The following is a 16403-nucleotide window of genomic DNA, read 5'->3' on the forward strand; positions in this document are numbered from 1 at the left end:
TCACCTTTCGAAGCAAAACTGTCTTTGCAATGTTCTGATTGGAAAACAAATACAAATCTGCCATCTGTCCATTCTGGAGTTTAGAAGCATCTGAAGGCAAAGGCAGCTGAGATTTTTAACACAGTGCAGAGCCCATCTGCCAGCAACCGTACAAAGGAACCTCCCATCCAGAGCAGCAACTTAAACCTGAGCACCAACTCCGCCATAATTTGAGAAATCTCCCATTACAGGAAGGTACCTCAAACTGATGCTCAAAAGACTCAGCAGTCTTCATATCGGATCAAGATTCCCAGGGGGTAAAGTAAAAAATATCACACTGTAAACACCAATTAACACCACAAACATTTTTAAAAAAGGAAGTTTATTGGTCTTTAAATGGCTCAAATTGCAAATAAATGAACCGGGTAGTGGCATCAGCCTAAGACATGTGATGCATCTCTGTCAGCTGGCTTCATAGCACCTGGTACCCAGGGGAGGGAAATGTCTCAAAGCAAATTGCAATGTTAGTGGTTAGGACCCTGGTTCAACAGACTGCAACGAATGCACGCAGCCATGCTGGGCCTGCTGGCTGGGGTTACACAGGGAACTCTAATTTTGCAAATGGCCTAGTCTGTGAAAATATTAAATCAAACCCTTTAAGGACAAATATTTATGATATGCTCAATGTAGTATCTAGACAGCAGAGTTCCTGAACGCCTGTCTCTGGTAACTTCATGTACACACTTGTTTCCTGGAATGCCTGAGCATCGATTTGACCTGATGAGATTAGGACTGTGCATCAAGAAAAACTGTTTAATCAAGTGTCTTAGCCCCACAGAGGAAAAGAAAAATCTAATAGTGGTTTACTTCCCATTGAAATTACGCTCCTAACAGCATGCTTGAATTCTTGCAGCAGAAACCTCACAGTCTGACATTTGGTCAATGTGTGCCAAACATGTTCAACTGCTTCATGTTAACCTTAGGAAATACAGGTACAGTACTCATTGTGAACATAAAGAGATTACAAAGACTCCTTCTAATGCCCAAACTGTACCCTCATGAGTACACATTTAGAACTGACAGGTGGCAAGCATCTTTCCTCAAGTGTCCTAGTGCAAACTACATTAGCTTTCCTGATGGTCTTCCCTATGCCCTGCTCCCAGGAGATTAAATACTTAAAAGTGAATCACTTGCAGAAAGTGATTACTGGGGACCAGCATCTTACATAAAAGGAGCATTCACTCAAACTTAATTGGTATTCACATCCATAATCTAAAATCATTGTATAAACATATGCTGGCCCTTCATCTTTAACTACCTTATAGTTCATTAAAACCAATGAAGGAGCTCTGGAACTCTAAGAACCAGAGTATGGCACACATCTTTAATTTGGTCAGACTCCTAGCAGACACATATTTCTAAGGAATCTTCCTTGTAGCTTTACACTGCCTGGCAAGATAAAACCTTGTTACCAGTCATGTGGGCAGTGAGTGGCCCCAAGTGCTAGTGAGAACACACCCAGAATGATGTAACTGGATTATTTTCAGTTTCTAAATTAAGGCATATTCAAAAATGTCCATGTATAAGTTCACACCATTTTTCTAAGTTAATTACCAGGTAATTAATATGCAGATTCACAGATGAATTACTCTCAGTTTTACTATATGCAACAACCATGCCAGTAACTTCTTCTTCTAGATTTGCATAACAACAGTTTAAAAAGTGGTACAGTTAACATGTTCACAATTGTCATTTATCAAGGCAGTAGAAGACCAAGACATTTTAAAATAATATAAAATTTAAGCTTTATAATAAACACCAGAGGAAGTGGCCGTTCCTCCCACCCCACCCCATCTCACCTCTTGATTAACAGTTCAAGAAAGATCCCCCCTCCCCCCCAAAACAAGCTTACACGCTACATTCAGGACTGTGATAAATGTAGGCAATTATGAAATAAGTTGAGCTCTGCTTCTTGTGAAGCCACACAATTTCTTTTTTAAGTGAATTTGACTTCCAGTGCAGTTCCAATTCATGCTTTTAGTGATACATAACAATTTCCAAATGTTAGAGTAATTTCAGTCAATTGAGCCTTCAATGGCAATGCTTATAAATTACATTTATTAGTATGGTCAGGATAAGAAAGGAGTTTGGGCTTTGATTATAAAATGCAGCATCTTTCTCTGATTCTCTTGGCTAAACTTTTCCTCTTCTTTTTTCCATTCTTTTCTTTGCTGTCTTCCATCTTTCTGGCTCGAATTTCCCTCATTAAATCAAAAAATACCTAGAAATAAGAAAGCAGAATAAATAAAACAAGCAGCAGCATGAAGTCAGTGCTTCTGTGTCACAGCAGCTAACTTTGGGGATGAAAGAATCACATGTAAAAGTTCCTTTAGGGGCTACTCACAGGCTGGCAGGTGCTGCCCTGCCTCTAAGATGGCTTGTTGGTGAGGGCAGGCAGAGAAGAGCACATAAGCAAGCTGGAGTCTCCAAGGAGCTTGAGAAAAAACAGCAACTGTTCTAAATGACATATCCCTCTTGGTAAAATGTTCGTACAACAAATCCCATCTACTTATTGTAATTCTCAAGATTCCAATGAAAACTGCTATATAGTAGTGGTAGGACTCAAGACAAAACTCAGATGATTACATGAAGTACTTTTGAAAGGCTCCTTCTATTTTATGTGTATGAGTGTTTTGCCTTAATATATGTATGTGCACCAATGGTGTGCCTTGTGCCTGATGTGGCCAGAAGGCAACGGATCCACTGGAACTGGTGTTCCAGGTTGTTGTGAGCGGTCATATGTATGCTGGGCATTGAACCTGGGTCCTCTGTAAGAGCAGCCAGTGCTTTTAACAGCTGAGCCATCTCCCTAGACCAAATAAATATGTATTTTGAGCACTTTGTGATCAAGAAACGTACTTTGCTAATTAATAATAATGTTTATAATGAAAAATTAGCATTGTAACTAAAAATTACTAGTGAAATAACTGAGACGTTAAATTTCAATTACAAATCTGACTTCCTTCATTTATGAACAGTAATTCGGAAGTGAAAACTGAATAAATCCTTTCTCCCACAAAATCAATCAATCAATCAATCAATAAAGTACATTTAAATTAAAAAAAAAAACCTTGATTTTTTTCTGAGCACCCACAGGAAGTTCAGTGCAGTACTGTCTGTACTAGAAAAACTTGTGGGTGCTGAGGAGGAGATGGCTCAGTAGTTAAAAGCACTTTTTCCTTTTAATGGTTGGGTTCATTATAAAGATTCATCATGACTTAAAACTAGTCTATTTTTGGACACACGTAGCTCTAGTCTTTTGCATCTATAAATATTGTTTCAATGATTACTATTGTAAATGTGTGTATATATATATATAAATAATATATATATTATATATATAAAAATCATATATATATATATGATTTTTCCCTAAAATACATTTTAATTTTTATTTCAATACTTTTATATTTATTGGCTTTAAATTTTTCATACAATGTATTTTGATCATATTCTTTCTCTCCTCCAATTCCTTTGAATCTTTCCCACCTCCCTACCCATCCAACTTTATTTTTTTCTCCCTCAAAAGACAAAAACAAATCAAAACAAAATACAACCCTTCAGACAGAAAACACCAAAAGAAATTAAAACAAAACAAAAAAAAACATGCAAAAAACCACAGAGTCCCTTTTGTGTTGGCCAAGTACACCTGAGCATGGGCCTGGCCTGAAGCGTAGGTTGCTATACCTAGTGACAGTCCATTGGAGAAAACTGATTTTCTCTCTCCTGGTCATCATAAATTACACATAGTTTCTTGGTTAGGAGTGGAACTTTGTGCCACTTCTCCTTGTCCATGCCATGATAAATACACTTTTAGAATTTGAAGTGGTGGGTCATAATTTTGATAGACAATCACCACACTGGCCTTTCCATAAATATGAAGCCTTTTCTACATTCTTGCCAAGAATATATTTTCATTTTTTCCTAATGAGACGGACTAAAAAATATGTTATATTTTTAAATAGTACTTCTGTTTTTACAGGTAAGACTAAGCAATCTCCTTTTAAAGTTGAAAGCCATCTACATTTTTTTTCTTGTAATGCACTTGGACTGCAGTCTTGCTATATTGATGGCTGTCTTCTCACTACCCCATGAGGGCTCTGATTCTGCCTCCACGTCCTCTGAGGTTAGCAGATGACTACCACATGTCTGTGACAGCTCATCTTTGTGAACTGATACGATTGGCCTCTCTTCCCCTTTCCCCTTAATCCCAGTCACTTCACAAGCTGCTTAAGACAATTAGGAAGATATGCATATGTTACAACAGTGTTCAATTTTTCCTTCCACCCCCTCATACTCAATCTTCTAATATATTTTATAAGTACTTTAAAAATGTTTAACATAATTTTACAGAAAAACAGTACAGTATATGGAACAGAAATATTGTAGGACTCACTGTGTACAAGTACTAAAAGTCTGACCACATTTCTAAAATAATTTATATCATACTAACACCATCATATTTATTATAGATTGAGGTAGTTTGAACATAATTGGCCCCCATAAGCTCATAGGGAGTAGCACTATTAGGAGGTGTGGCTTTCTTAAAGTAGGTGTGGCCTTGTCAGAAGAAGATGTCTCTGTAGGGGTGGGATTTGAGGTCTCTATGCTCAGGCTGCACCCAGTAAGAAAATTCACTTCCTGTTGCCTGCTGCTCAAGATACAGAACTCTTGGCTCCTTCTCCAGCATGCAGCTATGTACCCTCATGACAATAACAGACTAAACCCCTGGAACTGTAAGCCACCCAGTTAAATGTTTTTCTTTATAAGAGTTGCTGTGGACATGATGTCTCTTCACAGCAATAGAAACCCTAACCAAGACACAGATGAACAAAAAGACCTTATGATTTTTTTTAACCTCATGCTTTCTGCCTCAATTTTTTTTTTCTTTTCTTAGTGTATGTGTATTTTTTCTTGAGACCTGTTCTCACTGTGACTATGTAGACTAGGCTGGCCTTGACCTCACAGAGATTTGCCTGCCTCTGCTTTCTCAGTGTTGAGATTAAATGTCATGCTACCACACATGGCCAACCTTATGCTTTCTGACTCAGGATTATGGACTTCTAAGTATAAGCAGACCAATCCACAAAACCTTGAGGCCATCCATAGCAATGTGACTCAAGTGTGGCCCATATGGAAGATTTCTAGAAATGCAAATGCTCAGGCCCTGTTCCAGAGCAAATGTTCCAGAAACATTTCTAGTGGTGAGCCTTAAGGATGTGTGCTTGTTAGGACTAATGAACAGTTAGCCTGCATATTGGGTTTAAGAAGCTCCTCTGAATAGTCACAGTACACAGAAACTGGAGATCCTACTGGGAGTCTCCAAGAGCCAGAGCCACCTTAGCCCCGAAGACAGTCTCCCCCAATCCTGGAAAGGGTTCTATACAGTTCCCCAGAAGGGTCACTATACAGAGTGTGGGAAGATAAGAGGCATGTAGAGGATTTCCCTTTGCACTCTGGGAAACAAAGGCTGAGGGTAAACAATCACGGTAGTAATGAAGACTCTGGAGCAATCTTAATTAATTAATTAGTTAATCCAGAAGGTATCTCCCCTTTAGAGACCTTACACAGCACCAGGAAGGTATCAGTCAGGGCAAACACATATAGTGCTGACATGTTAGGGTCTTGAGAATTTTTTTTACACTATGCAATCCCATTAAAAATAAGGCAGTAAGTGGGATGGGGAATGCTGCTACTGATTAAACAAAACAAAACAAAAAGCATGTTTAGCTGTAGGGTCTTGCATCTGAGAAAGTCAAAGATATGTGAAGTATAATATTTCTACCATGTCTTACTTAAGCATTTAAGGATGGTAAAAATCAGTCTCTGTCAGTGCTGGTGAAACAGCTTAGTGGATAAGGTATCTGCCACCAAACCTGAGTACCTAAGTTCAGTTCCTGGTGGAAGGAGAGAAGAGACTCTTGTGAGTTACCTTCTGATTTCCACAGTGTGCTACGGCACCCCTCCCACCAATATATAAAAGTAAACTAAAACAAACAAACAACCCCCCCCCCAAAAAAAAACCCCACTCTATTAAATCTTAGTTTGGATCTCAGAGTCTAGATAAAGTAGGATAACAGGGCCAACCAACAACTTACACATGATGCAGTAACAATGACAGTCACATTTTACCTTGTCAACATTGGCTCGAGTTTTAGCAGATGTCTCCACGTAGTTAACATTCCACTGGTCAGCTCTGTTTTTTGCCTCTTCTACAGAAACCTGCCTTTTATCTTCCAAATCTGATTTGTTACCAACCAGGAGAAATGGAACATTCTCATCTTCTTTTACTCTTAAAATCTGCTCCCTATGTAAGTAAAAGCAAGAAAGAAATATTAACACAATGCCCTTACATTAAAAAAATCACAAAACTGGGGCTGGAGCAATGGCTCAGCAGTCAAGAGCACTTGTTGCTCTTGCAGAGGTCCCAAGTTCAGTTTTCAGCATCCACATGATGCCAGTTAGCTAGGTTCTGCAGGAAGACCCATTCTGAAACTACAGTGACCAAACTGATCAGAAATATGGAAGATCTGGACCCATTGGGCCAGAGGCAGGATGATGATTTTTCTTTTTCTAATTTTATTTTAGCTTTTTTATGTATGGATGCTTTTTCTGCATGTATGTCTGTATACTATATGCATGCCTGGTACCTGTGCAGGTCAGAAGAGGGTATTGGATTCCTTAGAACTGGAGTTAGGAATGATTTTAGTGGGTTCTGGGAACTAAACCTGGGTACTCTACAAGAGTACAAGTGCTCTTAACGATAGAGCCGTCACTCCATGCCCAAAGAAGATGATTTTTCTTAAGCATTAATAGGTTCCTTTTATTAACTACTTTCCTGTCACACAGAAAGGTATTGTTAGGTCTGTAACCTTCACACATATTTTGCTTAAGGCTATAGTTATTTTAATACAGACATTGCTATAATATTTTTCAAATATGAAAGTCCCTTTAAATTTTGGCCCAATTTCATTTCTGACGTAAGGAAAGGGAGCTCCAATAAGTTCAGAGTTCAGAGTTCTCAAGTCCAGTATGTATTGCCATGTGTCATACTGTCATGATTGTATCTGCTGCAGGTGGGAAAGAAATGGGTACCGCTCTCAAGATTTCTTACCTGGTAAGGAAAAATATCTAAATCAAGTTCAGTACAAGAGTGTAGTAAGTGTGAAGCTGGAGACAGGGTTCGGAGGGTTCTATTCCCACTTACCTGACAGCTGACAACTGTAACTTCAGTTCTAGGGGAGCCAATGCCCTCTTCTGGCCTCCGTGATGCATAGATACACATGCAGGCAAACCACCCACACATATTAAAAACAGTGTGACATGGTAAGTGTGACATTAGTACTGTACAAGCATATCGTTTGAGGAGACAGGAAGCAATGGCCTGCCTTGGTGAGAGATGAGCAGGAAGGGTGGAGGCTGAAGATATTTAGAAAATAGCACCTGGGCTACACTTGCAGGTTAGATCTGTGAAGCCCCTTCCATGACCAGTCAGTCAGAAAGTCTAAATGGACTTTCCCGCTGTCGCTGAGTCACTAGGCCCACTTTTCCTTATGGGAAAGGCAACACATTGGAGGTGCACAGAAGAGCAATGAATCATCCAATTCCATTACCTTCAACAGGGCCTGCTACATAATAAACCCTTTTGTGTTTTCTGGAGGAATGGATGGGCATTCAATACTTTATATAACTTCCATGTCTCTTAGATTGTAAGTTCCCAGGATCTGTAATCCTCTATATAATATCACATTTGAAATTCCTTTACAGAAACCAACAAATTTAATCTTATAAATTAATTCATCTTGTGTATTTTCTCAATTACATGCCCTTGTAGAGGGAAGACTGCTCTCTTAGATTCCTTTAAGGCTCATCATTTCTCACAGGCTCATCTTTTTCTGTGAAGTTTTCTTACCCCAATCCCCCCCCTCCGCCTTTCTGGGTCTTCTATAAGGGTCACTGCCCATGTTTCCTATTTTACCCTCCATCAGGTTTTGCTTCATGCCTTATATATACAACTAGGCCTTGCAAATCTTGATTAGAGGATATATTAACGCTTCTTTTGTGTCTTGCACAATGAAATTCCTATCACAGACATAAAAATATAGAAGGAAAGAGCATCTTTGATGATGCACATAGTACTTTCAAGATTACTCCAGAAGACTATTCATGCCAATGTCTCCCAGATAGAATGATGTCATTTCCTCTAAGCCAAATGTATGTCATACTCTGATTAGGTACAAAATAAAGAAAATATACTATAGAACACAATCAAGTATGCTAATCTACAGTGATTACTATTCTCATTTTATAAAATATGTAAGTCTATAAGATTATTTGCATTTTAATATTCTAGATACCTCAGTATCTAGTATCTGTAAGGAGAAGTGCAATGTGTAACTATGACACAGGTGCTGAGAAATTAGTAACTACTACAAAAATATGGGGAGTGTCACTGTGATCCCCGTACTACCACAGCAACAGTAATGCTGTACTCTCAAAAGAGAAATGGTTTAGTAATGCATTAGGGGTCTCTGGGTACTTGAAACTACAATGTGTCCAGCATTAGGGCAGTTGTAAGAACTGAGTATGTTATGTGTATCCACAGTGGGCAGAGAGCCACACAATGATATCAAAGTGGAAAGACACTATTCAAGACACTAAAAGATTAATAAGCAAGAAGCTCTACTTATCCCCTGTTTCTTCTGGAAAGAACAGCTATGTGTACAGTGTGAGATTCGGCGCCGCCATACCTGAAGTCAGCTGTGGCTGCAAAGGATTCCATCTCTGTGATAGAGAAGACACAGAGGAACCCCTCCCCACTTCGGAAATAGTTGTCCCTAATTGCAGCGTAGTCCTCCTGCCCAGCTGTATCTAAGATGTCGATCTGCACCTCCTCCCCATCCAGCACTACCTTCTTCCTGTAGCTGTCTGCTTTGGTAGGTTCATAGTCCTCTACAAACTAGAAAACACGAAAAACACATCCATTTTGTAATCATTACTTTCACTTTAAAAAATCTTATTTAGAAATCACTATTCTTTATCCCTTTTCCACAAATGGTAAAAACTGTATCGATTTTCATTTTAGATAACTCATCAACTACTTTATTTGCAAAAAGACTGGGTTCAAGTCTTACTTCTAGGCTATTTACAGCTTAAAATTAGTCTATTTTCTTTATAAAAGCATTATACATACAAAAACACATTACACATATACTTTTTGTCAGATTTAGAATCCTACTCCAGATGACTCCAAATACCAGAATTGGGAGATAATTAAGAAGCCAATACTGAGATAAGCACCACTGTTTTTCTCTAAAATGAGACAAGTCAATGCAGTGTGGATACCACTCTCCAGAAAACCTTAACCTTTTGAGACCCCAAACTAGCTAACCTTTAAGTAGTGCCATCCCCACTCCCATAATTATGTCTACAGATCTCTTGGCTATGTGTGTACACTTACAAACACATTGTGTGGGTTTTTAAAATTTGTCTTATAAATATTTTTATTATTTGCTTAATGTTTATATCAGTTACTAGAATCTACCTTTGACAGCAGGGGCCCCAAACTACTACTTACTCAATATATATCTTAAGTCTAGAATAGTAGACAGTGCATGGTAGACTCACCCTTCCTAATGCTACGGCCCTTTAATGACCCCAACTATGAAATTATTTTCATTGCTACTTCATAACTGTAATTTTGCTACTGTTATTAACTGTCATGTAAATATCTGTGTTTTCTAATAGTTTTAGGTGACCCCTGTGAAAGGGTCATTTGACTCCCAAAGGGGTCGTGACCCACAGGTTAAGAACCACTGGGGTAGACAATCACAATAATCATGTAAAACAATGCTTTAAATTTTTTTTAAAATTTATTTTGCATCTTGACTGTAGTATTCCCTCCCTCCTCTCTTCCTGAGGCCCACCTCCCTTCTACCCCTCCCATCCTTTCCTGGAACTGTATTCAGAAAAGGGGTAGGCCTCCCATGGACATCAACAAAACATGGCATACCAAACTGCAGTAAGACTAAGCACCTTCCCATGTATTAAGGCAAGGCAACCCAATGTGAGGAATAGGGTCCCAAAAGCCTCAAAAGAGTCAAAGACAGCCCCTGCTCCCACTGGGCTTTCCCACTGGGAAATCTTTCCATCTTCTGATATCTTCTGCAATTTCTTTCCTCAAAGACTTGAAGTTTTTATCATACAGGTCTTTCCATTGCTTGGTTAGAGTTATACCAAAATATTTTATATCATTTGTGGCTATTGTGAAGCACGTTGTTTCTTTGATTTCTTTCTTAGCTCATTTATCATTTGTATGTAGAAGGGCTACTGATTTTTTTTTCTTTTTGAGTTAATTGCTACGGATAGTTCTTTCTACCAGCCTGGTCCCACAACCATGTCAGCCCCAAATGAACACTCAGAGACTTATATTAATTACAATATTGTTGGCCACTAGCTAGGGCTTCTTATTGGCTAGCTCTGTCTTAATTATTAAACCATTTCTATTAGTCTAAGTATTTCTACATGGTCTTATCTTACCAGAGAATGTCTCACTCATCCTCTCTTCCAGGGATCACATGATGACTCTGCCCCTGCCTACACCTCCCAGAATTCTCCTCATCTCCTACACCTGCCTATCTTGCTGCCCTATTGGCCACAGTGTTTTATTTATCAACCAATAAGAGAAACATATGTACAGAAGACATCCCCATCATCTCTTTTCTGTCTAAATAAAAAGAAAGGTTTTAACTTTAAAAGAGTCAGATTATATATAACAGAACAGTTATTAAGCAAGAACTATAATTACAATATTTAGTCCATTAACATTTGGCAAAATTTATAGAAAATACTCTATCATCTATCCTATCTTTGCAAGTCTAAAGTCTTCTATGTAACTTGTCTTTTATCATGACTAAGGAAAACCATAACTATAACTTCCATCAAAGACCACAAAAGGATAGTATATAAACTCTAGAATTAACAGAGACATCTTGTTGGAGACAGTCATCCAAAGTTCTTCTATGATGTTGGAGCACCCATCTTTGGCCCATGGGCTACAGTGTGTCTAACAGATTTCGCAGTGAAGCAGGAAATTTTAAACTGTCCACCTGTATTGGCAGTTTGTCAGTCATTTTTCTGTGTGTCCTGCAGAATGTCTAGCAGACTCTTCCAAGAAACAGGAACCCTACAGGATTGTCCTGTTTTGGCAAATTCAGCAGTCACTTTCCTGTGGGCTCTGTATGTCCAGTTTATACAGCATACAGTCAAACAGTCCAGGCAAGAGCGGTTTCTTTCCCAAATGGCTAGTCTCACCATATTCAAAGCAAACTCCATAACGAGTTTCTTCAATAGCCATTTTCCTTTCTGACACAGTTGGTGTTGCCAGGAGCAGTTGTGTCTCACTGTCATGAAAAACCCTAAACCATTTTAAATGCCATATTCTGTAGGTCTTTGAAAGGTTTGAAGAATATCTATCTCAAATATATCTCTGTATATCTAGAAAACCTAACTAACATGATTATCATAGGTAACTATATAAATCTGTATTTAATTATACATTACATTTTAAATGAGCTATATAAGCACAACACCTAACAAAAGGAGAAATATACATATCACAAAATTGACCTTAAATTTGTATAAATAAATGAAAATTCATTCCAACACAAAGTATTCATTTCTATATCATAATCTCCCTTTTACCTTTAAAAAGAGATTGGTTGTGATCATTAACCATTTATCACCAACCCATTTAAATGAAAACAAACATTTATAAACAATATTTGGGAATTTGGGCACTGTTCATTCCAAACTGCTTCCTTCTGTTTGGGGGCATTGTGAATACCATTGGGGATCATGAGAAAACCCAGAAACCTGGACAGTTAATCTTACATCCATTTACTTCATTAAAGGTGTTTATCAGCTGTAGGAGTTCCCTGGTAGAATTTTTGGGATTTCTTATAAAACATGTTTTAGTAACTGTAAAATTATCCAACATTCTACCTTTTTTTCCCTCCTAACACTGTGCTTAACCATTCACTACAAGTTAAAATACTGAGAACCCCACCATCTTGTTGGAGTGAATCCAGTGCCTGGTTCTGAGCAGTCTTTGCTGAGGTCTCTTTCTGTATACTAGCATGGTAAATATCGTTGCAAACCTCTTCAAGGGCTTTTTGGGGGGGAGGGGGATAAAGAAAGAGAAAAGCAACACACATTCTCACGATGGGCCTGGATGGTAAGACAAGAATTCTATACAACTGAAGCTTGTTGCAACAATCACCATTCCCACCACTGGTTTCAGCATAGTGATTGCTGAGTACAAGGACATCAGCTTCACCATGTGGGGTGTGGGAAGCCAGGACAAGATCAGCCACCACTGTGGTACTACTTCCAGAACACCCACGGCTTGATCTTTATAATAGATAGAGTATGAACAAGGTTTCTGAGGAGTCATCAGGATGCGGGCTGAAGCTGAGTTATGCGATGCTACTGTGGTATTTGCCAACAGACAGACAGACACTAACTGGACCTCCCCAGTGCCATGAGTGCAGCTGAAATCACACACAAGCTGGGGCTACACTCTCTATTGGTACATTCAGGTCACCTGCCTCACCAGTGGGGATGGTTCTCTAGAGGATTAGACTGGCTGTCTACTCAGGTCTGGTGAAGTAGATGTGAACCAGATCTTCCCCCATCTTACTTCTTCTCTGCTTCAGCTTTCTTCTCATGTAGCAAGCATGACTCCATGGTGTTGAGTGCCAGAGCTGTCTTCATGGGGTTGGTCACATGCACATACAGCCTACAGCCAGGTTTTATTTAGTGTAAACAGTTTCTGTTTCTACACAGACAGTTTCTGGTACTCCTATGCAATATTACTTAGCCTTTTGCTTTTGAAAAGAGAACCAATTCTCTGTTAGTATTGAGGATGGATTTGGGTGTCAGGCACTTGATTCCTGAAGCCAGCAGGCTGTAGACCAGATTCATTTTGGTGGTTGGTTTTCAACCCAAACTCAGTGCATTTAAAACAAATGTAAGAGAAGAACACTTCACCACATAGAAATATGAATATGCCTGGGGTAAATTTTGCAGTAACAGTCTGAATACTAACTCACTGGATTGGCTGTTACACTGTACAAACAAACCATCATCAGCTTCATGACCACAGGAGACCCTGTGACCTGACTGCCTTTGGGTCACCTGTATTCCACACCTTGCTTGTACTTGTGGTCACCTTGGGGCAGGCTGGCAGCCATGGGGGTGCAGGGCCCCTAGCCTTGTCCTTGGCAAGGGAGAGGCTGGGCTAGAAGGCAACCCACATTTCCACCTTATTGTTGGGCCCACTTGAACATGCTGGAGGCAGACCAGGAGCTGGTGCAAGCTGGCAGGATAGGCTCACTCCAGCCTCACATCCTTGAGCACGCCCATCTCCACAAGTGAAGTGGCTGCCTCCCTTAGCCTGCCAGGGTCTGACCTGCCATCCAAAGACGACCTCTAATTTTTTCTTTTGTGTTTTGATAAACACTAAAAAAGCAGGAGCTGTTCAGTTTGTCTTGGGGAAACCTCAGAGCTGGTTTGTTTGGTGTTATGGAACATTTTACTGCTTTTAGTACATAATTAGTAATCTACTGTTTTGTATACTTGTTTTCAGTTGTCACTTTGACAAGCACTGATTATAGCTATTAGCATGAAGTCTCTTAACTATTTTAAAAAGTTAAAATATGAATGCTCTTATTTTTGGTTTCCTTACTAGCAGGAAGGGGACTAATGATGGGCACAGTGGTTCAGGCCTGTAATCTTAGCATGTGGGAAGCTAAGGCAGATAAACTTCTCTGAGTTTCAAGCCAGTATGGATTAGACATGGGACTGCCTCAAATCTCCACCCAAAAAGGAGGAGGGAAGGACTAATATAAAGATCAGTTTAAGAGAAGACTAGTGTGAAATGAACAGTATAGAAAATGCAAATGAACAAATAAACCAGTACTGCTTTAGCCCCTAATTTTTTAGTCATCAACAATTAGGATAATTCATAGATTTGAGGGTACAGGATAAAGTGTGGATATGCTAGCACTTGAGGTGTTAAACATTACAGTTTTTTGTTTGTTTGCTCTTTTGGTTAGACCAAGTTTAACAGTTGGTCATTCACCAGAGATGATTCTTCTTGGGCAAGGTGGGGAACCTCTCTGAGGTTCTCCTTTTCCTTCTAAAATCGGGACACTACTACTTACCATCCAGGATTGTTACAAGGATTAAGAAAAAGTATGCTGCAACCATAAACAGGTATTCTATAGTAAGGGGGAATTTAGAACAAATGATCAAATATGTTTATAATTTCTAACTTTGTTACCAATTATAATAACTAGACTTGATAATATTACACTGAGGAAAGAAAATAGTCTGATATATATACACACAAATCTATAACCTGACTAATAATTACAAGTGTTAGTGATGGGGCCTGGGCCTGTATTTGTTTAATGGTGGTGCAGTCCCATGGTGAACATGGGACTATGTTCTGAGGTTATTTAACAAATACTTCATAATATTAATTTCAGGTCTCAATGGTGTTCTATACCTACTAGAAATTCAAGGAGGGAATTGCCATTAAAATATTTTAAAAACACTAAAGTTAGAGTACTCAAAAAAATGAGGCAGTTTTCAGTTTTATTTTGTTTGGAAAACTTGGGGTCTAGAGACTGGTTCTTGAATTTTAGATTGTAAAATTAAGTAGGTACAGATATTGACTCTAAACTTAAAAGTGGAAAAATATTAGGAGCTTTCAAGGACTGAAAGAATCCAACCAAGTAATAATAAAACTAAGCTAGAGGCCTACCCTCTCCAAGCCCAACCTTGGTTATTTAAGTGAAGGTGGCACTTACCTCATCATACATGAACTGTAGAGTCAGGGCAGACTTGCCCACACCACCACTGCCCACCATGATGACTTTGTGTAAGGCCAAAGAATTCTGACCTTTGGGTTTATTTGCAGCCATCCTGTTTCCCAGAGTCCTCAGAGAATTAAGAAGAATCTAAGACAAATGGAACAGGTAGGGCTCAGTATACTCCTTAGAATTCCAGTGGAGGAAAGAAACACAATGCCCTTAGAGTTTAAGGCACTAGCTCCCATTCTTCAGTGACTGTAAATAGTAAGCAGAGTGCACACTCTTAGAGGGAGACTCATCCATCAGAGAATGCAACTGCAATGAGACACAACAGTGATCCAAAGGCATTATCTTCTAATAGATTCTGCAGAGCTGTGACCAAATGTAAAAATTTCTCAAGGCACCCATAAGCTGGTAATAATGGGGTATTAGTTACACTGGAATATCTTCACACAGAGGATGAGAATAGGCTAAAGGATTACTTTGTTTTCATGTTAATTTATATGGGCAATGCTTAAAGAAATGTTCCTCCTAACTTCAGTAAGAAACAGAGACTGCCACTTGCGTTCAGGACCTCCTTGGAAAGGCTTGCTGTAAGTGAAGGAATCTCATCCAACAACTGGTAACAGACTTATAAATAGGATTCCAGCAGTGCATAATTCAACAACTATGCTATGGGGACATCTGTGGGTTTTGGAGTAATTAATATAACTTGACTGCTTTGGTGCAGCATGCCCTCACTTTTCTTAGAACATTCATTTGCTCTACTACATTAAGGCTCTCAAGGTGGAGGCCAGATTCTTACAGACGTTTCAGTGGTGATGGTGCTAATGGCACACAGTTGCCTTTGGCCAGGGTACCGGGATTTAGGAGGAAAAGAAGCTGCAAATTCACAGCAAACACTGAGCTTGTAGGGAGGCTCAGCTAAAAGACTGTGTTGTTAGGCAACCAAGGGTTACAGTGCCTTCCTCAGTGCCTCCTCCACATTCTTGTAACAGCTTTGCTCAGCAGCTGTTTAGACCTATCCCTCTCTGCCCACCTCCCTGTGCCCTGTGTCTCAGCTCAGCACAACTAACCAAAACATCACTGGTTTCCTTCTGTTCTGTAAATGCTCTTCTCTGTCTTCCACCTTTGCCATGAACTTTCCCACTTACCTAGCTAGCTATCTCTTCTCAGTTTGGGGGTCTTGGCCATACCAAAACATTCAATATAAATTAGGCATTCTTTTTCTCTAGGTTCCTTTTACAACCCCTATCACAATTTGGAAACTTGCTGAGTGTATAGTTGCTCAATATGGGTTTTCTCAGGTACAGAATGCCAGAAGCCACTTGACTGCAGGACTACCACATCTATTTGGTTATGCATTTTAACTTTATTGTCACATAACAGTGTGTATATGTGTATACATGCTTGTGCATACATGATGTGAGATTGTAGGTATGCACATGCCATGGTGGATGTGTGGAGAATCAAAATTGGTTTACC

General features: G+C 39.2%; 1 protein-coding gene across 2 annotated transcripts in view; it reads right to left on the bottom strand.

Moving 5' to 3' along the window:
- Positions 1–342: 342 nt before the first annotated feature.
- Positions 343–16403, bottom strand: part of Rala (RAS like proto-oncogene A) — a 49433-nt gene continuing 33372 nt past the window's right edge. For both annotated transcript variants that reach the window (XM_027409387.2, XM_027409386.2), the window contains exons 2-5: positions 14916–15065; positions 8790–8998; positions 6172–6346; positions 343–2260 (exon numbers count right to left, since the gene is read on the bottom strand). In XM_027409387.2, coding sequence (XP_027265188.1) covers positions 2138–2260; positions 6172–6346; positions 8790–8998; positions 14916–15029 — 621 coding nt within the window. In that variant the 5' untranslated portion in view covers positions 15030–15065 and the 3' untranslated portion in view covers positions 343–2137. The remainder of the gene's footprint in view (positions 2261–6171; positions 6347–8789; positions 8999–14915; positions 15066–16403) is intronic.

The sequence above is a fragment of the Cricetulus griseus genome, chromosome 3 (assembly GCF_003668045.3).
Source record: "Cricetulus griseus strain 17A/GY chromosome 3, alternate assembly CriGri-PICRH-1.0, whole genome shotgun sequence".
Taxonomy (NCBI): domain Eukaryota; kingdom Metazoa; phylum Chordata; class Mammalia; order Rodentia; family Cricetidae; genus Cricetulus; species Cricetulus griseus.